Genomic DNA, 26,642 nt, shown 5'->3' with positions numbered 1-26,642 from the left:
GTGTCAAGGCGATGTAGGAAAGATGCAGGAAAGGCCTAAACCATAGATTAAACATTAAGAACATCCATACCTGAAGAAAGAGTGCCCACTGTGATACTCGTTCAACCATCTAAAAATCATCTTTGTGATAAGAACCTTTTGGAAAACCCACCCATGGTCTGCATTCTGATAGAGCCAAATCTGATTGACTACATGATGTGCTAACAGCAGAAATTAGACACATTCATAAAGGGAAAATAAAAAAATCACGTAATAAGACTGTATAGGGAGAGTACTTGTGTCCAGGGTCATTTTTGGAAGTCCAAAGTTCATAAACTCAAAATGTGTGTAATTAACAAAAAGAAGATGAAGATTTTTTTTTCCTTTTATTAATGTTACTATTGTAGTTAATGTGAACAGAAGACAATTTAAGGCTAGTAACAAGGTTGAAAATGTAATAATCATGTGAATATTGCAGACAGGTGACACCCATAAGCTCTTTTTCCCCTTTGTGAGGTGTGCAGCTTGTAGTTTTTTGCATTGACTTGCATGAACTTCCTTGGAAAAAATAAACGTAAAAGCGTCTTCTCAGAGAATCTACTGCTTTTGTACCAAATCATGATTACAGTCATCTGTTGACATTCACAATATTAATACATGTTTAACATGTTACTAGCCTTAACCTCATACTTATCAGTATAGTCTAAAATAATAATACAGCATGAATATTGAGTGATTAGAGATCACACATGTTCAGCATAGACTTTTGCCCTTGCCCATCAAGAACTCAGTATTTTAGACTTTTTTGGAAGAAATGGATGCTGTGTGGAGGAAATATCGGTTCTGAATTTAAGGAACTTTAAAAAAACGCCAGATATGTTTTAGTAGATTTAGTTTATATATTTATTTATTAATATAGAAATAAATAACATAAATTGTACCTGTTGTTTGGGCAGTGCAGCCTTTCAGAGTAAAACTCATTAATTTCCCATTGGTTTTTGTCACCATCAATTTGCATACTGAGCATATTTAGGGTTGGCCTCGTGCTCAATTTAACAAACACTAATAAAACAACAATATTTCATAATTCATTAATTAGGTGTATGTAAAATAATTGTAAGCATCAACTTATGAACTATAAATAGCTGTTGTTCAGCCTGGTTAGCGCCCGTCAGGACAGCCGGTTGAACTGACCGGCCTGCAAATCATGAACTAGAGAACATTCAGTCAGAGGCCTCTGAAGAGTCTATCTAGCACATAGACTGTATATAGCTGGACAGAGCATTGTCTCTTAAAAGTGAAGCCACCACAGGTCGGGCGCCACCTGCTGTTCGGCTGCAGAAAGCTGTGTAACTCCACCCATCCCCATAGGTTTCAATGGCAAAACAGACAACTTTCAATCACGTTTTTTTCTAATATACTGTAATTCTACCTCCATTATTTAAATGCAGCAGCTAGTGTAACCTCTGCTTATATTGTCAATTTTTTATTTCCGCACAGAATTCAGTTTTTAAAACGTTATTCAGCTCTATTGAAAAAAGGTGTGGTAAAAGGGCTGCTTATGGGCGGGACCAATAACAGACCGTCAGCTCCGCTCCGCCCCGCTCTGCAGTCTGTGACCGCGAGGCAGCCCTCAGGGGCGGGGTTATTTAAATGAGTAGGCGGTCTCTCCACAGCCTTTCTCCCTCCTCTGGTCTCTACTGCGCAGACTCTGGTCTCTGAATCGCCAAAATGGCGGAAGATTTTGGCTTCATTTTCATTGAATGAATGGGCACGGCGACACAGCGTCCATCTTTATATACAGTCTATGATCTAGCAGCATATCTGTAATTAGAGGAGTCCTGCTACTGATCATGGAATGTACACCTTGCATTAACATGAGTTTTATATGTGATTAGAACCTGGATCGACTTAGACTGGATTCTGTTTACACTTTTTACTAAAATGTGTTTCCAGTGTGACCAGGTAAGATCAGATTTTACTCTCCTGTATAAAAAGCACATCAACACGTGCACAAAACACCAGATAGTTTTTTGCTGACACCACAAGGCCATACTAAACTATCTACATTATTATTTTATTACAGTTTCAGAGATTCAACTGTTAAAGATGCACATGTTCCTGAACAAATTACAGACCAGGACATTCTGACAATACAGTTAATTATTAAACAGTGTACAGTATATATATTTAAAGTAGTATCTGAGTGTAGCAGTGAAACAGTAGAAGAAAGCAGGAGAGTTTTAAAGATGAGTGCAGTTTATCTGCTGCTGCTGCTGGTGCTGGGCTGCAGTTTGTTGGGGGGACAGTCAGTCAGGGTGAATAGCATCACTCTGAGGGGTTCTGAAGACAGAGGAGACAGAGAGAACGAGATTCAGGCTGCTGAGAATCCCACAACTGAAGCTACAACCACAACCTCCACCCAACAAAGCTGCCAGCAGGACATCCACTCTGTACTGAGAGAGATGAGCGCTGTGCTGGCAGAGTTGAAAGTTGAACAGAGACACACGACGACTGCAGTGAACAACTTAGAGAGCAGACTGAGAGCCAGTGAGAGTCAAGTGGAGGAGCTGAAGAAGAAGAGTGAAGGTAAATCATGGAGCATGCTGTGTGTGTCTAAATCAGAGAAGAAGGGAATATAGTGAGATTCTCTTTTTTAAATTCTCTTCATTCTGTTCAGCTTAATCTTAAACAGTGAGTCAGAGTGCAGTGGAGGAAATATTGGTTCTGAATTTGAGGAACTTAAAAAAACATCTGTAACAGATTTAATTCTCAGAATAAAGCTCAGCAGTAACTGTGTTCATTAATAAATATAACATGTATACTGTTCCCTTTATTACTTAGAGAAGCTGAACGACTTGAAAACATCACTCAACAATGAAGTGGAGATCTTAAAAAAGGAGAATCAAGGTAAGAAATTCACAATATTGTACAGAATGTTTATTTTTATACACAGATAAGCCAAATATGTTTTAGTACATTTAGTTGAGATATTTATCAATATAGAACTAAGTCAACAACAAATAAATAAATAACATAAATTGTACCTATTGGTTGAGCAGTTCAACCTTTCAGAGTAAAAGTCATTAATTTCTCATTGGTTCCTGTCACCACCTTGTCTTAATGTTTCTATTTGTACAGCAATTCAGATTTATGCTACTAACATCATCAAGTGCCAGATTTGTGCACTGTTGTGCATTGTTTTTACTTAATTTAGGGTGTTATTTAGGATTGGCCATGTGCTCAATTTAACAACTACTAATAAAAAAACAATATTATATAATTAAATAATTAGGTGTATGTAAAATAAATTGTTAGCTGTTGTTCAGCCTGGTTAGCATCACTCAACAATGAAGTGGAGATCTTAAAAAAGGAGAATCAGGGTAAGAAATTCACAATTTTTTACAGAATGTTTATTTCTATACACATGTAAAACAGATATGTTTTAGTGGATATTACATTTAGTTGAGATATTTATTAATGTAGATCTTAGACAACAACAAACAAATGAAGAACAAAAAGTGTTCCTGTTCTTTGGGCAGTGCAACCTTTAAAAGTAAAACTCATTAATTTCCAGTGTCCCTGTTTCTAATCCTGAACCAGTAAAACCAGTACACTGTGCTGGATCTCAGCCCCTGTTTCTAATCCTGAACCAGTAAAACCAGTACACTGTGCTGAACCTCAGCCCCTGTTTCTAATCCTGAACCAGTAAAACCAGTACACTGTGCTGGACCTCAGTCCCTGTTTCTAATCCTGAACCAGTAAAACCAGTACACTGTGCTGAACCTCAGCCCCTGTTTCTAATCCTGAACCAGTAAAACCAGTACACTGTGCTGAACCTCAGCCCCTGTTTCTAATCCTGAACCAGTAAAACCAGTACACTGTGCTGAACCTCAGCCCCTGTTTCTAATCCTGTGTTGAATCTAAGTGCTGGATTTTGTTAGGAGAATATTTAATTTAATTAATTGATCACATACTGTCACACCTATAAAGATCATAAAGTTCTGGACTGGATACTGGATTCAGGATTTGTAACTACAATTTACTTTTATTTAAATTATTATTATTACATTTATTTAATTACACTTAATAAGTGCATTGTTTGTGCTTAATTTAGTGGGTTATTTAGAGTGGAATTATTTGATTTAATTAAACTTAAATGGTTTAAGGTGATCAGTGTTTTTCTCAGACTGAGTTAACAGGTTGTACAGTGGGTTATGTAATGGAATTAGTTTAAAGTTATGATCTCTTTGTTGTTTTGATCTTCAGCTCAGGCAGTGAATCACAGCACACTGGAGGTGAGATTTGAGACTGAAGTGGATGAACTGAAGACTAAAAGTGATGGTAATAATTTATTATTTATTTTGTTAGGAATAAATATGAGGAATGGGCAGCAGAGTGCACTGCAGGTAGTGTGTAGAGCACAGCTCCAGACTCTGTTCTGGTTCATGTATCCGATGTTGAGCATCAAGGTTCTTATCAGCCTGAATGGAACCAGTTATTTGGGTGGAAAATGGCAATCAGAGAATCTCTACGAGAATAAAATACTCACTTAAGAATGAATGAATGAATTCATATGGAGCAACTGGGCAAAATCATAGTTTATAAATGTATTATAATTTGCTGACTGATAAAAGTTATTCTCAACACAACAATATTAAACGTTTCAGTACATTAAACATACGTTGTAGACAGTTAAAAGTGTTTTAAACACCAACCAGTCAGCACACAGTAGCAGTAATGCTAGCATCTTTACTGCCCAAAACCCTTTTTCTGTAAAAAAAAAAAAATATATATACATATATTGGAAAGACTGCTTTACAAAATTCAAGTAAAATCTTGGACAAATGGACCATTCCACCAAATGGGTGCGATTTGTTTGATGTAACTCTTCCAAATTAAACTTAATTTTTTATAAATCTTTTTTTTTATCCAATAACACGTATATTTAACTATTCAAAACATGTCAATTTCAGGCAGCTTTACTTATTTTTTTTATAAAGTTTCTTCGAAGATGTTTATATTTTTCTCATTCCTGTGTATGAAAGGTGCTATATAAATAAACTTGCCTTGCCTTGCCTGTTACCAAATCTCATGTGACATTTAAAAAGCATGTTTAAAAGCAAGTTCACTACTAAATGAAGTAGTGAACTTGCTTTTAAACATGCTTTTTCAATGTCACATTTTCTTTCAAGAAAGTCTTTATTTTAAATACATGGTTGACTGCAATCAAACAAATGGATATAGGATGAACCAAACAGAATAGAAAAAAAGTGGTTTATGAACTAATACTAACATTAATAAACCAATAAACCAATGACCAATACTCATTCCTGTTACTGGCACTCACTCCTGTTACTGGCACTCACTCCTGTTACTGGCACCCAGTCTTGTTACTGGCACTCATTTCTGTTACTGGCACTCACTCCTGTTACTGGCACTCACTCCTGTTACTGGCACTCAGTCTTGATACTGGCACTCACTCCTGTTACTGGCACTCAGTCCTGTTACTGGCACTCAGTCCTGTTACTGGCACTCAGTCCTGTTACTGGCACTCACTCCTGTTACTGGCACTCACTCCTGTTACTGGCACTCAGTCCTGTTACTGGCACTCAGTCCTTATACTGGCACTCACTCCTGTTACTGGCACTCACTCCTGTTACTGGCACTCAGTCCTGTTACTGGCACTCAGTCCTTATACTGGCATTCACTCCTGTTACTGGCACTCACTCCTGTTGTTATTTTTTGAGAAACAGCACTGAAAGTAACAGGACTGACTTTTTAGCATAGAATTAGCAAAACATGAAAAATAACTACATGGCGGCTATGCTAATAGCATGAGGACACTGAGCACATTCTAGTGATTTTCCCAAAATTTGTATTGTAAAAATAAACAAATAAGATCTAAGAATTACTTTAGGTAACATGAATAAGTGTTGAGATTGACCTCCTCAGTCATAGTTACAATAAGATCAAATATACAGAAAAACTAATGAGGGAACTTAACGTTGGTCTCCCCGTGATCTTTAGAACAACCAGCTGATGTCACTTCCTGTTGTAGATGTTTCTTGTAGAATGTTCCAGATGTTTCAGATGGGGTAATGTTTTATGGTAACAGGAATGAGTGAAACCCAGAGACACAACTAAAATGTGTATATTACCTTAAATATTATGGATTATAGTAAAAAATATTTCTGCATTCACACAATGCAAAAAAAATTACATCTGAGAATTTTAATATTTATATTTCATGGTAAAGTTTATAGAGAGTGGGGACAGGTAACAAATGCTATTTTTTACTGTTTAGTGTTTTTTTTTATTACATATCTAATTTTTGCAATTAGGTCAATGTACAAGACACTATGCTTAATAATACAATCTATTTAAAAGTTATTTTGTGTGCACATTTATACATCATTTCCTGTGGACAGAAATTCAGCAGAATATGTCTACTATTTTAAATTTGTGCTTTTAGACGTTTAGCTCCGTTAACTCCAATTCATTGTGTCTCACTCTCGTCTCCCTTTAGCGGTTTACAGTAATTTTCTGATATAATGGAGAATATAGGAGGTGGGTAGGCTGGTCATAAACTGACTCTGGTTTAATTCTTGTTCTGGTCACTGTCACTGAGGAGTTAGGTGTGTTCTCTGTCTCTGGGGTCGTGACCTCCTTCCTCTCTAAAACACACCTGGCAGGTGAACAGGCTAGACTAAATTACTAGCAGGAGTGAGTGTGCTGGTACCTGATAGACTGGTGAACTGTGCAGGGGGGATTCCTGCCTTGTGTTCAATGATTCCAGCTGGAATCTGTATTTACTGTGATCCTGATCAGGAAGAAGCAGATGAGAAGATGAACTGATGGAGGGATTCTTACACTCACATGCCTAAAGTCATGGGATAGCAATATATAAATTGAAGTGACCTCAGGGGACAGCTTGGGAACGCCCACACCAGTATAAACTGTGAGGTGTTATCTTGTGAGTGAGGTTAAACACTAACCAGTATGCTCATGGTTAAGACATGAACTACCAGAGTTAGAGTGAGACCTGATAGTGGTTTTCAGATGGATTAGAACGTTCCATTTCTTAAGTTGTGCAGAGATTTAACATTCCTCCATCCACAGTCTCACGTGTGTACCGTAAATACATCATAAAAGCATTACCACCCACTACGCTGTCTGCTGTGGGTGTATCAGTGCCATCTGGATAAATTTACAGAAATCTGATCTACATTCAAGCAGCAGACATTTAATTCCCCACAGTTTATTTTAAATACAGGTTTAAATTGTTCTGCAAATTCCCACTGTAAAGTTAATTAAACATGAGGACTTTGGTGAAAATGACTGTAAGTGAAATGCTGTGTACTTTGTTATTCAGAGTCACTGAAAGACTTGAAAAACTCCCTGAAGATCACAGAGAACAATGTGGAGATCCTGAAAAAGGAGAACCAAGGTACTAAATTCAGTTTTTCTAAGAAAACCTCTAAGAACTTTATCAAGAGGGAGAACTTTCTATAAACAGACAGATTAAATAAATTGATGCATTGCTAAACTTAAATGTCTTAGAGTGAATTAGTATTATTTAACAAACTATCCCAATTAATATATACAATCTAGTTTTTCTAATCTGTATAATAATTTATATAATTTTAGTTTTTGCTCTTTTACTTGCACAGCGTGTGTCTCTATTTCCACTGTAAATGTGCTTCATTGTTTATTTCTTGAAACTTTGCATTTGGACAACATGTGTTACTATGTTAATATTAATAATGTTCAATAAAGCAGAATAAATCTATCATCAGTGTTGAATTGATTTCTCCAACATTCTGTTTATTAAAGAGAGAAAAGTGGTGTTTTCAGCATCACTTTCAGGCGGGGAAACGGCTAATCATGGACCATACAGCACTGATGTTACTCTGGTCTACAAACACGTCTTCATCAACATCGGAAACGCTTACAACCCAGTTACAGGTAGGTTATGATTTATTTTAGATTAGGTCAGATTCAGCACGTCTGTACATTTATTAAAGGAAATTTGGCGTCATCTGTCGTTTTTTAGATGGAACTGTGTTCTTAATCAGTTATGAATGAGTCAGAATTCTGTTAGGTTACAAATAATCCTAAATATGAGACTAAATTCTGAACCTTAAGAATGTTTTATGAAATGCACCCCTGAAATGAGTAATCAAGTTCATTATATTCTATGTTTAACAGGCTGGTTGATGAGATCCCTGTTTTATCTCACTTTATCTATAATTCAGGTATTTTCACTGCCCCTGTCAGAGGAGTCTATGAATTCAAAATCTACGCTTATGGACGTGGTGGAACAATTGTATCAGTGTCCTTAAGGAAGAATGGACTTCATGTAACAGGAGCATATGTTCATCAACAACCAAATGATGCAAATTCCTCTAATGGAGTCTCACTGTTACTGGAAGTAGGAGATGTTGTCTGTGTGAAGGTCAGAGCTAATATGTGGGTATTTGACAGTTGGTTTCACCACACCACCTTTAGTGGTCAAATGTTGTTTTCTGTTTGAGCAGTTTAACTTTAAATGTTCAGTGTAAAGAGATCCTGTGATTTTCAGTAACTAACTTCAGAATATACATTTTAAACTCAGAGAGGTGAAAGGTCATCACTGTATCCGTACTTTATACTCTTTATTTTCTTTAAAATAAGTAATACTGTATATCTGCCTTCCATGTTGTTGTAATGACTAAAAGTGTGGAGGAAACTAAGTAACTAATAATGTGTGATCTTCACTATGTTACCATTTCACACTTAATGAACAACATAATCTCTCATGTAATTCATATTGTGATGAAATGAGAACTGATTTTATTAAAAAATAAATCTGAACTTGTGATCTGTAAAACCTGATGTTACAGTGGATTATTGTAACTGAGTACAGAAGACTCCCAGCTGATATTCAATTCAATTCAATTCAATTTTATTTATATAGCGCTTTTTACAACAAAGGTTGTCACAGCCGCTTTACAGGAAAAACAGGTCCACGCCTCTTATGAGCAGCACCACAGAGATGCCAATTTTATGGTGACACAGTGGCAAGGAAAAACTCCCTTTAAGAGGAAGAAACCTTGGAAGGAACCAAGACTCAGTCCGAGGAACCCATCCTACTCGGGTTGACCCGCTCAGTACAAACAAACAAACAAACAAATAACAGAACAAAACAGTATAGAGAATTAATGTGAACTATGGCTAATATAACAGGTACTAATTCATGAATATAAGAATGTGATGGGCACAAACTATAGAGCTATGACTAATACAGACACAGATACTGAGTGTGTTAATGTTAATCAGTGCAGGGTTGCAGAGCCGGAGAACAACACAGCGGGCAGTGGAGAGCCAGACTGGGAACATCAGGAACAGCATCTCCATACATGTAAAAGAGATAGATAGAGAAAACAGAAAGGAAAGGAAGAGAAAAAAAAAGCAGAAGTTAGAAGGGTTGTGAAATAATTCTGATGTGTATAAGGACAGGGCTGATTCCTGAAAGCTGGAACCACAGACGGACGCATCCAGGAAGACCGGCCGGCCAGGCGTCTCAGCACATGTGAGAAAGATAGAGAGAGAGAACAGAGAGGGGAGGGAAGAAAAAGGGGTTAGAATGGTTTTATAAAGCTCTGCTGGAGTGGGATGGGCACTGGTAGCAGCAGCTCAGGACATGGGGAGAGAAAGAGAAAGCAGATGATTAGGACAGAGTTTATATTTGCTGGATAAGCTGTAAGAGGAAGAAAATTGTAATGAGACATTACTCAAAAGCTTGAGCAAATAGAAATGTTTTGAGTCTAGATTTAAAGATTGAGAGTGTGTCTGAGTCCCGTATATTAATAGGGAGGCTATTCCAAAGTTGGGGAGCTTTATAAAAGAACGCTCTTCCTCCTGCATAGTTTTTTTAATACGCGGGACTAATAACAGGCCAGCGTCTTGGGAGCGGAGTGAACGCGGCGGATTGTAAGGAGTAAGGAGCTCCTGTAGATAATGTGGGACCAGACCATTAAGGGATTTATACGTCAGGAGAAGTATTTTATAATCTATACGAAATCTAACAGGTAGCCAATGTAGGGATGAAAGAATAGGTGTAATGTGATCGAACTTTCTAGCTCTGGTAAGCACTCTTGCGGCTGCATTCTGAACTAGCTGGAGTTTATGGAGTAATTTATGTGGACTTCCAGCCAACAACGCGTTGCAGTAGTCCAGCCTGGAGGTTATGAATGCATGTACCAGCTTCTCAGCATCTTCCAGAGAGAGTATACTGCGGATTTTAGCTATATTTCTTAAGTGGAAGAATGCAGTTTTGACTATGCTACATATGTGAGCATCAAATGAAAGAATTGGGTCAAAGATGACCCCAAGGTTTCTCACAGTTTTACCAGGTATAATTAAGTGACCATCTATGTCTACAGTATTAACATTTATGTTTTTATCAATATTAGGACCTAATAGAAGGACCTCAGTTTTATCAGAATTAAGTAAGAGAAAGTTGTGTGTCATCCAATTTTTAATGTCTTTAATACAGTCTGTTATTTGATTTATACAGAGCTCCTCGTTGGTTTTAGCAGATATGTAAAGTTGCGTGTCATCAGCATAGCAGTGAAAGTTAATACCATGCCTACGGATAATTTTACCCAGTGGTAGCATATAAAGAGTAAAGAGTAATGGACCCAGTATTGATCCTTGAGGGACACCATATTTTACTCTAGACTGATAAGAGCATTCGTTATTTAAGTAAACACACTGGAATCGATCTCTCAGATAAGATCTGAACCAGGTGAGGGCTGATCCTTTAATTCCTATAAGATTTTCTAACCTATCAAGTAGAATAGCGTGATATATGGTGTCAAAGGCAGCACTTAGATCTAGCAGTACAAGGATGGCATTACTGCCCCTATCAAGAGCTGAAAGTAAATCATTAGTTACTCTAAGTAGAGCTGTTTCAGTACTATGGTTTTGTCTAAATCCAGATTGAAAAACCTCATGCATACTATTACTTTGTAGATACAAGCGCAGCTGGTTAAACACAATTTTTTCTAGGATTTTGGCTATAAAGGAAAGATTAGAAATTGGTCTATAATTAGCAAGCTCGCGGGGGTCCAGATTTGGCTTTTTGATAATGGGCTTAATGACCGCCAATTTAAGAGAATTGGGTACGTAGCCCATGCTAAGGGATGAATTTACTATTTCTAGTAATATACATGATGTTGATTTTGATGAGTTAATTACACTAAGTAAATCTTTTTCTGTAACCGGGTTGAAACACTCTAGGTGTGTCTCAGAGCTGGAGCAGCATTCATCGATATCTATAAGTAAATTTTGGGGGTGATACTGAATTTTTTGTCTAATGCTATTAATTTTATCATCAAAGAACTTCATGAAATCATTACTATTAATGTCGACAGGGATAACGGAGCTAGTTTGTTTTTGACTGCCGGTGAGTTTAGCCACAGTAGTGAAAAGGAATCTAGGATTGTCTCTATTTTTCTCAATAAGCGATGAAATATACTGGGATTTTGTTTTAATTAGGGCTTTTTTGTAGTCTGTGAGACTATGCTGCCATGCGAGCCGGAAAAATTCTAGTTTTGTGTGTCGCCATTTACGTTCAAAGTTACGAGCGGTTTGTTTTAATGTACGTGTGTGGTCATTATACCACGGTGCTAGCTTTTTATCCCTGATTTGTTTTATTTTTGTCGGCGCTACGCGGTCAAGGTCAGAGCGGAGCACAGTTTGTAGATTTTCTGTTTTGTGCTCGAGATCATGCTCATAGGACGGAAGGGAGATGGTTAAGTCGGGGAGTTTATTTACAAATTCACTAGCAATTGCGGTTGTTATTTTACGCTTGCTGATATAGCGGGGCGGGAGGAGGATATTTTGATTAAAAACTATTTCAAACATAATTAGATAATGATCGGATATTGAGTCATGTTGAGAAAGAGTAACTATATTCTCAGCCTCAATACCCAGTGTCAAAACTAAGTCTAATGTATGACTACATCGGTGAGTGGGGCCAATTACATTTTGCTTAAAGCCTAGAGCATCTAAAACTGATTTAAATGCAATTTTTAGTGGATCCTGGTCCTTTTCAAAGTGGATATTAAAGTCTCCAACAATTATGATCTTATCAGAAAGAAGAATTACTGCTGCTAGAAAGTCAGCAAATTCACTAATAAAATTTGAGTATGGTCCAGGAGGACGATACAGTGTTATAAGCAGAAACGAATGCTGCGTTTTGGAAGCAGGAGACGGGCCTGCTACTTTAAGACTAAGAACTTCAAACGACTTAGCATCCAATTGTGAGTTTTGATATCAGTTATTGCAGTTCTGTTATTATTGAGATATTCCTCTTTCAGATGATCATGTGATCAAAGCTGAGTTATGTTCAGTTCTTACAGTAAACAACTACGTCCTCAGTTAGTTAATCAATATGAGTGTTTTATAACAGAATCTTTGATCTCAAAGTGCTTCCTCTGATACTGAGATATATTTAGTACTGAAGTATCAGTTAAACACATTCATTCAGATCAGCATCCTTCATACTCCAATTAAAAAATAATTAATTGAAAAATAATGGTCTTTTGTAGTGTACAGTTAATTCCTAAAAACTAAAACATTGAGAAATGTCATTAATTATTAATGAAATTATTAAACACATCATGAACTAGAGAACACTCGGTCAGAGGCCTCTGAAGATTCTATCTAGCAGCATATCTGTAATTAGAGGAGTCCTGCTACTGATCATGCAATGTACACCTTGCATTAGCATGAGTTTCATATGTGATTAGAACCTGGATCGACTTAGACTGGATTCTGTTTACACTTTTTACTAAAATGTGTTTCCAGTGTGACCAGGTAAGATCAGATTTTACTCTCCTGCATAAAAAGCACATCAACACGTGCACAACTCCCATTTCACTTGCTGTAACTGACTGTAATCATGCTCTCTCACCTGCTACTACCAGTGTATTACTCTCTATCAAACAACACAGCCTAACTGTATCCCTACACACAAATCCCATTCAGTGTACACTTGTGTTAAATGTGGTGGAGATGCGTCTCTGATCACCTCTGAATGAAGATCATAATGTGATCTGATCATAATCTGCAGTTTCTGCATGATCATGTGAGAGGATTTAAATATGATATTCATATTGAGCTAAAAGTTAGAGAGGGTGATAAATATATTTAACAATTACAGATTTACAATTCAACAGTCTACTGCAAAATGTTAATCCTCAGTTAAATGAAACATGAACATTTCCTGCACATTATAGTCACAATTCTTATTAATCACTGTGGGTAGTTTCATTAGGGTGAATAGTCCACTCTAAACACATGACTAACACGTGCACAACATTTTGTACTGCTAGAGCAATATTTAATAATGGCCTGTATATTTTATAAATTAGTTTATAAATTAGTTTATAAAAATATAGTTTATAAATTAGAAAACAGGTATTTTTCTGCTGACACCACAAGGCCACACTAAGCTATCTACATTATTATTTCAGAGATTTATTACTGTTGTAGATTTTACCTATCAGCTGTTAAACATTTACATGTTTCTGTACAAATTACAGACCAAAACATTCTGATAATACAGTTAATAACTAACACATGTCCACTATATATATAGTATCTGAGTGTAGCAGTGAAACAGTAGAAGAAAGCGGGAGAGTTTTAAAGATGAGTGCAGTTTATCTGCTGCTGCTGCTGGTGCTGGGCTGCAGTTTGTTGGAGGGACAGTCAGTCAGGGTGAATAGCATCACTCTGAGGGGTTCTGAAGACAGAGGAGACAGAGAGAACGAGATTCAGGCTGCTGAGAATCCCACAACTGAAGCTACAACCACAACCTCCACCCAACAAAGCTGCCAGCAGGACATCCACTCTGTACTGAGAGAGATGAGCGCTGTGCTGGCAGAGCTGAAAGTTGAACAGAGACACACGACGACTGCAGTGAACAACTTAGAGAGCAGACTGAGAGCCAGTGAGAGTCAAGTGGAGGAGCTGAAGAAGAAGAGTGAAGGTAAATCATGGAGCATGCTGTGTGTGTCTAAATCAGAGAAGAAGGGAATATAGTGAGATTCTCTTTTCTTAAATTCTCTTCATTCTGTTCAGCTTAATCTTAAACAGTGAGTCAGAGTGCAGTGGAGGAAATATCGGTTCTGAATTTGAGGAACTTAAAAAAACATCTGTAACAGATTTAATTCTCAGAATAAAGCTCAGCAGTAACTGTGTTCATTAATAAATATAACATGTATACTGTTCCCTTTATTACTTAGAGAAGCTGAACGACTTGAAAACATCACTCAGCAATGAAGTGGAGATCTTAAAAAAGGAGAATCAAGGTAAGAAATTCACAATATTGTACAGAATGTTTATTTTTATACACGGATAAGCCAAATATGTTTTAGTACATTTAGTTGTGATATTTATTAATATAGAACTAAGTAAACAACAAATAAATAAATAACATAAATTGTACCTATTGGTTGAGCAGTTCAACCTTTCAGAGTAAAAGTCATTCATTTCTCATTGGTTCCTGTCACCACCTTGTCTTAATGTTTCTATTTGTACAGCAATTCAGATTTATGCTACTAACATCATCAAGTGCCGGATTTGTGCACTGTTGTGCATTGTTTTTACTTAATTTAGGGTGTTATTTAGGATTGGCCTGCTCAATTTAACAACTACTAATAAAAAAAAACTATATTATATAATTAAATAATTAGGTGTATGTAAAATAAATTATTAGCATCAACTTATGAGCTATAAATAGCTGTTGTTCAGCCTGGTTAGCATCTGTCAGGACAGCTGGTTGAACTGGCCGGCCTGCAGCATTACATATATAGCAGCAGTAGCTCCAGCTGATAACATGGATCCTCCATAACCCGCCTTTCCATCTTGGCCACGCCCCTCTCTTCTCTTCACGCCCCCACTTTAAAAAATTGTAAAAATAAAAAAGAATGCAACGCACAAAATGTAACTCATGTTCTCTTCTTTGTTTGTAATATCAGATTATTTTTGCATTTTTTGGTGATTTTCCTCTATATTTTTTCGTCATCAATAAAGAACCAAATTTGATCCACAGAAAAGTGCTATTGGAGAATCTCTACGAGAATAAAATACCCATTTAGGATTTCTTCCAGGTTTTTGACCACTAGTGGGCACTCCAGAGTGAGTTCAAAATGTATTAATTTATTTGGAACAATTGGGCAAAACCATAGTTTATCATATTTTTATTATAATTTTCCAACTAATAAAATGTACAAATTATCTCATTACAACAATATTAAATATTTCAGTACATCAATAATAAAAGCCTTTAAAACTCCAGTTAAAAGTCTTTAAACATGCTCACAAACCAGTCAACACACAGTAGCAGTAATGCTAGCGTCTTTACTGCCTAAAACCTTTGACTTTCCAAATTTCAAGTAAAATTTCTCTGTGTCTGCGATCGTGACCTCCTTCCTCTCTAAAACACACCTGGCAGGTGAGAAGATGGACTTGTGGTTGCCAAAAAATCTGAAAAGGATTGTTAATGAAGAGCAAACCATTTACCTTATGAAATCAGAAATTAGTAAAATAAGTGCACACCTAGTAAAACAGCTCACTAACATTTGTTCTGCCCAATATCGAATGGGGCTAGAAAAAGGTAGAGGTGGAGAGTCACATCAATCAAGGTAAATCATGGAGCATGCTGTTCACACCTGCCTCGTTTGGTCCGGACTTTCGGACTTTTCAGTTTGGTCCGAACCAAAGTAGCAGGTGTGAAAGGGGCCCTGAACCACGGTCCGGACCAAAGGACCAGATTTTGGTCCGACCAAGAGAGGTGGTCTCGGTCCAGATCTTCTGAACCATGGTCCGGTTCGCCTGCAGTGTGAAAGCGCTTTTCTGGACGGTTCGAACTTTCGGACCAAATACAGGAAGCTGAGCAGGTGTTCCTCAACAATGGCAGCAGAAGAAAAATAACCAACTACTACTGACTGCAGCCTGCAGGAAGGGGGAGTTAGACGTCCAGCGCGTCCAGTCCCACCCACTTTGTCCACACCACGCCTTGTCAGTCTCACAAGCTTGTAGTGTATACACAGTGTTTAAACCGGACGAAGCGGCACATTATATTTAAAGTCTACTAACTGCCCTGTACATTGTTTACTTCCGTTCAGAGGCGGAGCTAAGACATAATGCTGACAAAGTGGGCGGGACTGGACAGCCTGACACTAACAAAGTGGGCGGAGCTGGACACCCTGGACGTCCAACTCCGCCTTCCTGCAGGCTGCAGTCAGTCTCAAAATAACCGGAAAAGCAGGAAAAATGAGCCGTGGATACAGCTGCTTCAGGACGAGCATGTTCGTTTAGCGAATTTGAACAAACCTAGAGGACTGTGCCTGAAGTTGCTGCTGCTGGTATAAAAACCACAATAGCAGCACTACTATGGAGACGAAATGAATCTGTTCATTAATTTTATCCTTTTCCTGGAAAGGCTTCCAGCCGAATGAACCACCCGCTGAATTGTCAACACGCCAAAAATAAGCGGACCAAATATATACAGTGTAGCAAACACACGAACCTTGTTTCGGACCACGGTCCGGACTTTCAGGTGTGATAGCACCCTAAATCACAGAAGAAGGAAATATTGTGAGATTCTCTTTGATTAAATTCTCTTCATTCTGTTCAGCTTAATCTTAAACAGTGAGTCAGAGTGCAGTGGAGGAAATATCGGTTCTGAATTTGACGAACTTAAAAAAAACATCTGTAACAGATTTAATTCTCAGAATAAAGCTCAGCAGTAACTGTGTTCATTAATAAATATAACATGTATACTGTTCCCTTTATTACTTAGAGAAGGAGAATCAAGGTAAGAAATTCACAATTTTATACAGAATGTTTATTTCTATACACAGATATGACAGATATGGTTTAATGGTCATTACATTTAGTTTAGATATTTATTAATGTAGATCTAAGACAACAACAAACAAATGAATAACAACAAGTGCAAACTTAATAATAAAAACTTAATTAATTAATAATTAATTAATTAATTAATTAATTAATTAATTAATAAATTAATTTCCAGTGTCCCTGTTTCTAATCCTGAACCAGTAAAACCAGTACACTGTGCTGAACCTCAGCCCCTGTTTCTAATCCTGTGTTGAATCTAAGTGCTGGATTTTGTGAGGAGAATATTTAATTTAATTAATTGATCACATACTGTCACACCTATAAAGATTATAAAGTCCTGGACTGGATACTGGATTCAGGATTTGTGTAACTAAGGTTAATATAAATAGAGTAACTACAATTTACTTAATGTATTTAATTACACTTAACAAGTGCATTGTTTGTGCTTAATTTAGTGAGTTAATTAGAGTTAAATTATTAGATTTAATTAAACTTAAATGGTTTAAGGTGATCAGTGTGTTTCTCAGACTGAGTTAACAGGTTGTACAGTGGGTTATGTAATGGAATTAGTTTAAAGTTATGATCTCTTTGTTGTTTTGATCTTCAGCTCAGGCAGTGAATCACAGCACACTGGAGGTGAGATTTGAGACTGAAGTGGATGAACTGAAGACTAAAAGTGATGGTAATAATTTATTATTTATTTTGGTAGGAATAAATATGAGAAATGGGCAGCAGAGTGCACTGCAGGTAGTGTGTAGAGCACAGCTCCAGACTCTGTTCTGGTTCATGTATCCGATGTGGAGCATCAAGATTCTTATCAGCCTGAACGGAAGCAGTTCTTTGGGTGGAAAATGGCAATCAGAGAATCTCTATGAGAATAAAATACTCACTTAAGAATCTCTTCCAGGTTTTTGGTCACTAGAGGGTTCTTCAGAGTGAGTCCAAAATGAATGAATTCATATGGAGCAACTGGGCAAAATCATAGTTTATAAATGTATTATAATTTGCTGACTGATGAAAGTTATTCTAAACACAACATGATAAATGTTTCAGTACATTAAACATATGCTTTAAACTGCAGTTAAAAGTGTTTTAAACACCAACCAGTCAGCACACAGTAGCAGTAATGCTAGCGTCTTTACTGCCTAAAACCCTTTTCCTGTAAAAATATAGATATATTGGAAAGACATCATTCTGCTTTACAAAATCCAAGTTAAATCTTGGACAAGTGGACCATTCCACCAAATGTGTGTGATTTGTTTGATGTAACTCTTCCAAATTAAACGTAATTTTTTGAAATCTTTTAAACTGTGAATTCAATAACACATAAATTTAACTGTTCAAAACATGTACTGGTCAATCTCAGGCAGCTTTACTTAATATTTCATAAAGTTTCTTCCAAGATGTTTATATTTTTCTCATTCCTGTTTCCAAATCTCATGTGACATTTAAGAAACATGTTTAAAAGCAAGTTCACTACTTGCTTTTATTTTCTTTCAAGTCTTATTTTAAATAAATGGTTGACTGCTTCTTCAAATAATTTATATTTATGACAATAAAGAAATTACTCTATATATATCTACATTGTATCTATCTAAAATATGCAAAGCAATTTTTATCTTTTCAAGAAGAGCCAAACCTGTAAATTATCAAATTTATTATCATACAATTTATTAAACAAATAAATAAAGGATTAACCAAACAGAATTGGAAAAAATGTGTTTTACATTAACTAATATTCACATTTAGAAATCAATAAACCAATGGGCAATTCTAATTCCTGTTACTGAAACTCACTCCTGTTCCCCTTGTGCTGCTACCTTGTCGTGGTGGGGAACCTTGCGTGTCTCTGTGACCCGGATAGCTATACCGGCGGGGGCTCTGCCCCTAGTAGGTTCAACCATGTCGGGCAGGTACTCCAGGTAGAGGCCAGACAAAAAACAGCACCTGGTCCTCCAGGTTGGGGGTTGTGCGCGGGGCCAACAACCCCACCACGTAAAAAAGATTACCGTTACGGAAACTTCTACGAAATGTAATACTATTATGGATCTTACAGTAGACCCCAGCCAACCTATTGGCAGTATGACCGTCCTTGATGAAAGCCTCCAACAGGAAGTCAGGAGCGCGATGGCTAGTCTACTGGGACCCAAAACTACGATCCGCCTGGGTGAATGGAATGTCCGTACCATGTTCGACACATCCAAAACAGCTCAGGTCATGAGTGAAATGAGAAGATACAGGCTGGACATCCTAGGAATAAGTGAATGCCGATGGACCGGCTCTGGACGCCAGGTGAGGAGCGATGGCACAGTTATCCTGCACTCTGGGCACCCCGATCAAGACACACGCGGTGTGGCACTCATAGTTTCAAAAGAGAAGGTCAACACCTTGCTGGACTGGGAACCCCTCGGCGACAGGCTGATCAGAGCCCGCTTCAACTCCATGCACTGTAAGCTCACCATCATTCAGTGCTATGCACCAACCAATGAAGCAAATGAGGAGGAAAAAGACCAGTGGTATGAAAAGCTACAGCAGACAGTCTTTAAAGTTCCCCAGCATGACATGTTAGTGATCATGGGTGACATCAATGCCAAAAAGGGAGCTGATAACACAGACTGTGAGAGAGCCATGGGGAAGCACGGGTGCGGTGTGATGAACGATAATGGTGAGCGACTTGTTGACTTCTGCATGACCAATAACTACGTCATTGGTGGCACCATCTTTCCACACAAAACTATCCATAAACTCACATGGAAGTCACCTGACGGTTCCACCATCAACCAGATCGATCACATCTTGATTAATGGAAAGTGGCGCAGGTCTCTTCAAGAGGTTCGAGTTTACCGTGGAGCCGATGTGAACAGTGACCACTACCTTTTAACAGCCATCATCAAGCTGAAATTAAGGAAAGCGCAAAAGCCGAGGCAACATAGGAAACATCTTGACGTAGCCAAATTAAGATGCCCCAAGACCAACAAAGAGTTCTGCCTGGAACTGAAGAACAGCTTCAGTGTTCTCGCTAAATCTGTAGACGAAGACTTGGACACACAAGACAAGTGGGAGAACATCAAAAAGTCTTACGTAGGGGCAGCCACCAAAGTCCTGGGCTACAGAAAGAGAGGGAACAAAGAATGGCTAACACCTGGCACCTGGCAAAGAATTGAAGAAAGAAAACAGCTGAAAGCAAAGATGCTTAGCACAAAATCACCCAGGCTCCATGAGCAGGTCCAGAAAGCCTACAGGGATAAGGACAGAGAGGTAAAGAAGAGTGCAAGGAGCGACAAAAGGGCTTTTGTTGAGGACCTAGCAGAGAAAGCTGAGTGTGCAGCTGCACGGGGCGAGTTGAGCACAATTTATAAGATCACCAAGCAACTCACGGGCAAGTACACCAGCCAGTCGGCCCCTGTCAAAGATAAACAAGGTAACATCCTCACCACTGAGAGTGACCAGATCCTGAGATGGGCTGAGCATTTCCGCGAGGTACTCAACTGCCCTGAGCCAGAGGATCCTGCTAACCCCTCATCAGCAGAACGTGTCTTTGACATCGAGACCACCCCCCCAAGTAAGGAAGAGGTCAAACTTGCCATCAAAGCCTTGAAAAATGGGAAGGCCGCCGGCATAGACTCTGTTCATGCAGAAATGCTTAAAGCCGACCTCAACACCTCAGTCAATGTGCTTACTGATCTCTTTAAAGACATCTGGGAGAAGGAAGTAATACCCAAAGACTGGGACAAGGGCCTGATTGTCAAACTCCCCAAGAAAAGAAACCCCCAAAATTGTGACAACTGGAGGGGCATCACGCTGCTATCAGTACCATCTAAGGTCTTCTGTAGGATTTTACTCGCAAGAATCGAGTCCGCTATTGATCAAGAGCTACGGCAGGAACAAGCAGGGTTCAGGAGAGGAAGGGGTTGTATAGACCAGATCTTCGCTCTGAGGAACATCATCGAGCAGAGTGTAGAATGGAACACTCCCCTACACATCAACTTCATCGACTTCCGCAAAGCCTTTGACAGTCTACATCGTGACACCCTGTGGAAGATTGTTAGGGCCTATGGAGTTCCTCCGAAACTGGTCACTCTCATAGGGACATTCTACCGTCACTTTGAATGCAGCGTCATTGCTAGTGGTGAGCCATCTACATGGTTCACTGTGGAGTCAGGTGTGCGGCAAGGGTGCACTATTTCACCCATTCTCTTCCTGATTGCCATAGACTGGGTTATGCGGAATACAACTGACAGACCCAGGGGTATTCAGTGGACTTTGTTCTCCCAACTGGAAGATCTAGACTTTGCCGATGATCTTGCCGTCCTTGCATCAAAGCACATTCATCTGCAGGAGAAAACTGATAGACTAAACAAATTTGCCCAACAGGTAGGACTGAACATCAATACGTCCAAAACCCAAGTGATGTGCATAAATGCCACTCCAGACGCACCAATCACAGTGAATGGGCAGGCTCTCGATTATGTGGAGGACTTTACCTATCTGGGAAGTCTTGTCAGTAAGGACAATTCTGCACAAAAGGACATTAGAGCAAGACTCGGTAAGGCACAGGCTGCTTTTGCTAGACTAGACAAAATCTGGAAGTCTAAGCAATATAGCTTAAGAACAAAGGTCCGACTTTACAACAGTAATGTGAAATCTGTATTGTTGTACGGTTCGGAGTGTTGGCGAGTAACATCAAATGACATGAAAAAAGTCGAAGCCTTCCACAATGGCTGCCTCAGGAAACTCTGTCGAATCTTCTGGCCTGAAAAAGTATCCAATGCACATCTATATAAGAAGACCAAATGCAACAGTGTGGTGCTACAGATCAAACGCAGCCGATTCCAATGGCTTAGGCATGTTCTCAGGATGGATCAAGACCACATTCCCAAGATCGCACTACGATGGACTCCACCTGGGAAGAGGAAGCAAGGCCGGCCTAAGAACACCTGGCGGCGTACGGTGACAGCTGAGCTAAAGGAGATGAATCTAACCTGGGGCGAGGCACAACATGCTGCTCAAGACAGGTCCAGATGGAGGCAGATCGTCGAAGCCTTATGTCCCATCCGGGACAAAGAGGATTAAGAAGAAGACTCCTGTTACTGGCACTCACTCCTGTTAATGGAACTTACTCCTGTTAATGGCACTCACTCCTGTTACTGGCACTTATTTCTGTTACTGGCACTAATTTCTGTTACTGGCACTCACTCCTGTTAATGGAACTTACTCCTGTTAATGGCACTTATTTCTGTAACTGGCACTCACTCCTGTTACTTTTTATGTTTTGAGTAATAGAACTGAAAGTAGCTCAGTCCTGTTACTGGAACTCACTCCTTTTACTGGCACTCACTCCTGTTACGTTTTACGTTTTGAGTAATAGAACTGAAAGTAGCTCAGTCCTGTTACTGGAACTAACTCCTGTTACTGGCACTTAGTCCTGTCATTGGCTCTCACTCCTGTTACTGGAATTCACTCCTGTAACTGGCACTCAGTCCTGTTACTTTTTATGTTTTGAGTTTTTAGCATAGAATTAGCAAAAACATGAAAAATAGCTAAATGGCGGCTATGCCAATAGCATGAGGAGCACATTCTAGTGATTTTCCCAAAATTAAAAATAAGCAAATCAGATCTCAGAATTACTTTAGGTAACAGGAATGAGTGTTGAGATTGACCTCCTCCACAGTCATAGTTACAATAAGATCCCATGATCTTTAGAAGAACCAGCTGATGTCACTTCCTGTTGTAGATGTGACTTGTAGAATGTTCCAGATGTTTCAGATGGGGTAATGTTTTACGGTAACAGGAATGAGTGAAACCCAGAGACACAACTAAAATGTGTATTTTAACTTAAATATAATGGATTTATTATGAAATAAATATTTTTAAAGCATAGATGGGATTTGGAGTCACACAACAATGCAAAAAAATACATCTCTAAAGGATTTTAATAATTATATTTTTGGTATGGTTTATAGTTAGAGAGTGGGGACGGGTAACAAATGCTATTTTTTCAATGTTCTAGCTTTTATTTAAGTGTTTTATTATATATTTTACTTTTGCAATTAGGTCAATGTACAAGACACTATGCTTACTAATAAACTGTATTTTAAATTTATTTTGTGTGCAGAATATGTCTACTCTTTTAAATTTGTGTTTTTAGGCGTTTAGCTCCGTTTACTCCCATTCATTGTGACTCTCTCTCGTCTCCCTTTAGCGGTTTACAGTAATTTTCTGATATAATGGAGAATATAGGAGGTGGGTAGGCTGGTCATAAACTGACTCTGGTTTAATTCTTGTTCTGGTCACTGTCACTGAGGAGTTAGGTGTGTTCTCTGTCTCTGGGGTCGTGACCTCCTTCCTCTCTAAAACACACCTGGCAGGTGAACAGGCTAGACTAAATTACTAGCAGGAGTGAGTGTGCTGGTACCTGATAGACTGGTGAACTGTGCAGGGGGGATTCCTGCCTTGTGTTCAATGATTCCAGCTGGAATCTGTATTTACTGTGATCCTGATCAGGAAGAAGCAGATGAGAAGAAGAGCTGATGGAGGGATTCTTACACTCACATGCCTAAAGTCATGGGATAGCAATATGTAAACTGAAGTGACCTCAGGGGACAGCTTGGGAACGCCCACACCAGTATAAACTGTGAGGTGTTATCTTGTGAGTAAGGTTAAACACTAACCAGTATGCTCATGGTTAAGACATGAATTACCAGAGTTAGAGTGAGACCTGATAGTGGTTTTCAGATGGATTAGAACGTTCCATTTCTTAAGTTGTGCAGAGATTTAACATTCCTCCATCCACAGTCTCACGTGTGTACCGTAAATACATCATAAAAGCATTACCACCCACTACACTGTCCGCTGTGGGTGTATCAGTGCCATCTGGATAATTTACAGAAATCTGATCTACATTCAAGCAGCAGATATTTAATTCCCCACAGTTTATTTTAAATACAGGTTTAAATTGTTCTGCAAATTCCCACTGTAAAGTTAATTAAACATGAGGACTTTGGTGAAAATGACTGTAAGTGAAATGCTGTGTACTTTGTTATTCAGAGTCACTGAAAGACTTGAAAAACTCCCTGAAGATCACAGAGAACAATGTGGAGATCCTGAAAAAGGAGAACCAAGGTACTAAATTCAGTTTTTCTAAGAAAACCTCTAAGAACTTTATCAAGAGGGAGAACTTTCTATAAACAGACAGATTAAAGAAATTGATGCATTGTTGAACTTAAATGTCTTAGAGTGAATTAGTATTATTTAACAAACTATCCCAATTAATATATACAATCTAGTTTTTCTAATCTGTATAATAATTTATATAATTTTAGTTTAGATTTTGCTCTTTTACTTGCACAGCGTGTGTCTCTATTTCCACTGTAAATGTGATTCATTGTTTATTTCTTGAAACTTTGCATTTGGACAACATGTGTTACTATGTTAATATTAATAATGTTCAATAAAGCAGAATAAATCTATCACCAGTGTTGAATTGATTTCTCCAACATTCTGTTTATTAAAGAGAGAAAAGTGGTGTTTTCAGCATCACTTTCAGGCGGGGAATCGGCTAATCATGGACCATACAGCACTGATGTTACTCTGGTCTACAAACACGTCTTCATCAACATCGGAAACGCTTACAACCCAGTTACAGGTAGGTTATGATTTATTTTAGATTAGGTCAGATTCAGCACGTCTGTACATTTATTAAAGGAAATTTGGCGTCATCTGTCGTTTTTTAGATGGAACTGTGTTCTTAATCAGTTATGAATGAGTCAGAATTCTGTTAGGTTACAAATAATCCTAAATATGAGACTAAATTCTTAACTTTAAGAATGTTTTATGAAATGCACCCCTGAACTGAGTAATCAAGTTCATTATATTCTATGTTTAACAGGCTGGTTGATGAGATCCCTGTTTTATCTCACTTTATCTATAATTCAGGTATTTTCACTGCCCCTGTCAGAGGAGTCTACGAGTTCAAAATCTATGCTTATGGACACAGTGGAAGATCTGTAACAGTGTCCTTACAGAAGAATGGACATCATGTAACAAGAGCATATGCTTATCAAGACCAATATGTTGTAAATTCCTCTAATGGAGTCTCACTGTTACTGGAAGTAGGAGATGTTGTCTGTGTGAAGGTCAGAGCTGATGCATGGGTACATGACAGTTGGGTTCATCACACCACCTTTAGTGGTCAAATGTTGTTTTCTGTTTGAGCAGTTTAATGTTCAGTGTAAAGAGACTCTGTGATTTTCAGTAACTAACTTCAGAATATACATTTTAAACTCAGAGAGGTGAAAGTTCATCACTGTATTCGTACTTTATCCTTTATTTTCTTTAAAATAAGTAATACTGTATATCTGCCTTCCATGTTGTTGTAATGACTAAAAGTGTGGAGGAAAATAAGTAACTAATAATGTGTGATCTTCACTATGTTACCATTTCACACTTAATGAACAACATAATCTCTCATGTAATTCATATTGTGATGAAATGAGAACTGATTTTATAAAAGAATAAATCTGAACTTGTGATCTGTAAAACCTGATGTTACAGTGGATTATTGTAACTGAGTACAGAAGACTCCCAGCTGATATCAGTTATTGCAGTTCTGTTATTATTGAGATATTCCTCTTTCAGATGATCATGTGATCAAAGCTGAGTTATGTTCAGTTCTTACAGTAAACAACTACGTCCTCAGTTAGTTAATCAATATGAGTGTTTTATAACAGAATCTTTGATCTTATTTATAGCATGTCTTTCCTGGACAGAGAATCAAAAGTGCTTCCTCTGATACTGAGATATATTCAGTACTGAAGTATTGGGTAAATATTAATTCAGAATAACATTCTTCATACTAAAATAAAAAAATAATAAGTAGGTAAAGAATAATGCTTCTTTGTAATGTAATTCCTTGTAATTCCTACAAAGTAAAACATGGTAAAAAATGGTATTATTATTAAATGGATTTATTAAACAAATCTTGAAGTAGGGAACACACAGCCAGAGGCCTCTGAAGAGTTCATTTACATTACATTACATTACATTTGGCAGACGCTTTTGTCCAAAGCGACTTACAATAGTCAAGTACAATGTAAATAAGTTTAAAGGTAAAACATCATTGGATAGGGATAAAAGGAGGTCAAAGGGGAATAATAGGATAGAGGAGTGAAGGAGGGGAAGAAGGAAATGAGGTTAGAAGTAGTTAGTGTGTTAGAGGTGTTAAGAGAGTAATGCTCTTTGAAGAGCTCTTTCTTCAGGAGTTTCTTAAAGATAGAGAGAGATTCTCCTGATCTGGTAGTGGAGGGTAGTTTGTTCCACCATTGGGGAACTCTGTATGAGAACAGTCTGGATTGCTTTGTGTGAATGTTTGGCAAAGCGAGGCGACGTTCATTGGAGGAGCGCAGCGGCCGGGAGGTAGCGTTTGGTATGCATTTACCAGCATATCTGTAATTCAAGTCAAGTCAAGGATTTTATATTGTCATTAATCTGAGTACAGGTACACAGTGTAACAAAATTATGTTTTTCTGGAACCATGGTGCAACATGGGATAGCAATACAATAGACAAAAATAAAGTGTAAAAAGAAACGATAGTGCAACACAAAACTATAACACTACAATAAATACAGCAGACGAGACAGTTTAACAGACAGGACAGTGCAGTACTGATACGGTATAATTAAATGTGCATAGTGAGGATAAGGTGCAGAAATATGTAACATACTGTAACATATAGAACATACAT

General features: G+C 38.0%; 2 protein-coding genes across 2 annotated transcripts in view; both read left to right on the top strand.

Moving 5' to 3' along the window:
• Nucleotides 1-2,176: 2,176 nt before the first annotated feature.
• On the top strand, nt 2,177-25,439 carry LOC111188559 (uncharacterized). Its single transcript, XM_049463482.1, has 7 exons — nt 2,177-2,568; nt 2,824-2,889; nt 4,249-4,323; nt 7,355-7,429; nt 7,816-7,947; nt 8,238-8,607; nt 25,198-25,439. Exons 1-6 carry the CDS (start codon nt 2,229-2,231, stop codon nt 8,513-8,515), a joined length of 966 nt encoding a protein of 321 aa, XP_049319439.1. The 5' UTR covers nt 2,177-2,228; the 3' UTR covers nt 8,516-8,607; nt 25,198-25,439.
• Nucleotides 13,624-26,642, top strand: part of LOC125780970 (uncharacterized) — a 90,479-nt gene continuing 77,460 nt past the window's right edge. Inside the window, exon 1 of the mRNA XM_049463472.1 lies at nt 13,624-14,020. Coding sequence (XP_049319429.1) covers nt 13,681-14,020 — 340 coding nt within the window. The 5' untranslated portion in view covers nt 13,624-13,680. The remainder of the gene's footprint in view (nt 14,021-26,642) is intronic.

This window comes from Astyanax mexicanus, chromosome 1, assembly GCF_023375975.1.
Source record: "Astyanax mexicanus isolate ESR-SI-001 chromosome 1, AstMex3_surface, whole genome shotgun sequence".
Lineage (NCBI taxonomy): Eukaryota > Metazoa > Chordata > Actinopteri > Characiformes > Acestrorhamphidae > Astyanax > Astyanax mexicanus.
The sequence above is the reverse complement of the archived record's forward strand: the minus strand, read 5'-3'. Positions and strand labels throughout refer to the sequence as shown.

Bases quoted from the DNA above. Each gene is read 5' to 3' on its own strand.
- LOC111188559 (XM_049463482.1), top strand. From the start codon at position 2,229: ATGAGTGCAGTTTATCTGCTGCTGCTGCTGGTGCTGGGCTGCAGTTTG. The intron at 2,890-4,248 runs GTAAGAAATTCA...TTTGATCTTCAG, and splicing joins CTTAAAAAAGGAGAATCAAG to CTCAGGCAGTGAATCACAGC. The intron at 7,948-8,237 runs GTAGGTTATGAT...TCTATAATTCAG, and splicing joins CGCTTACAACCCAGTTACAG to GTATTTTCACTGCCCCTGTC.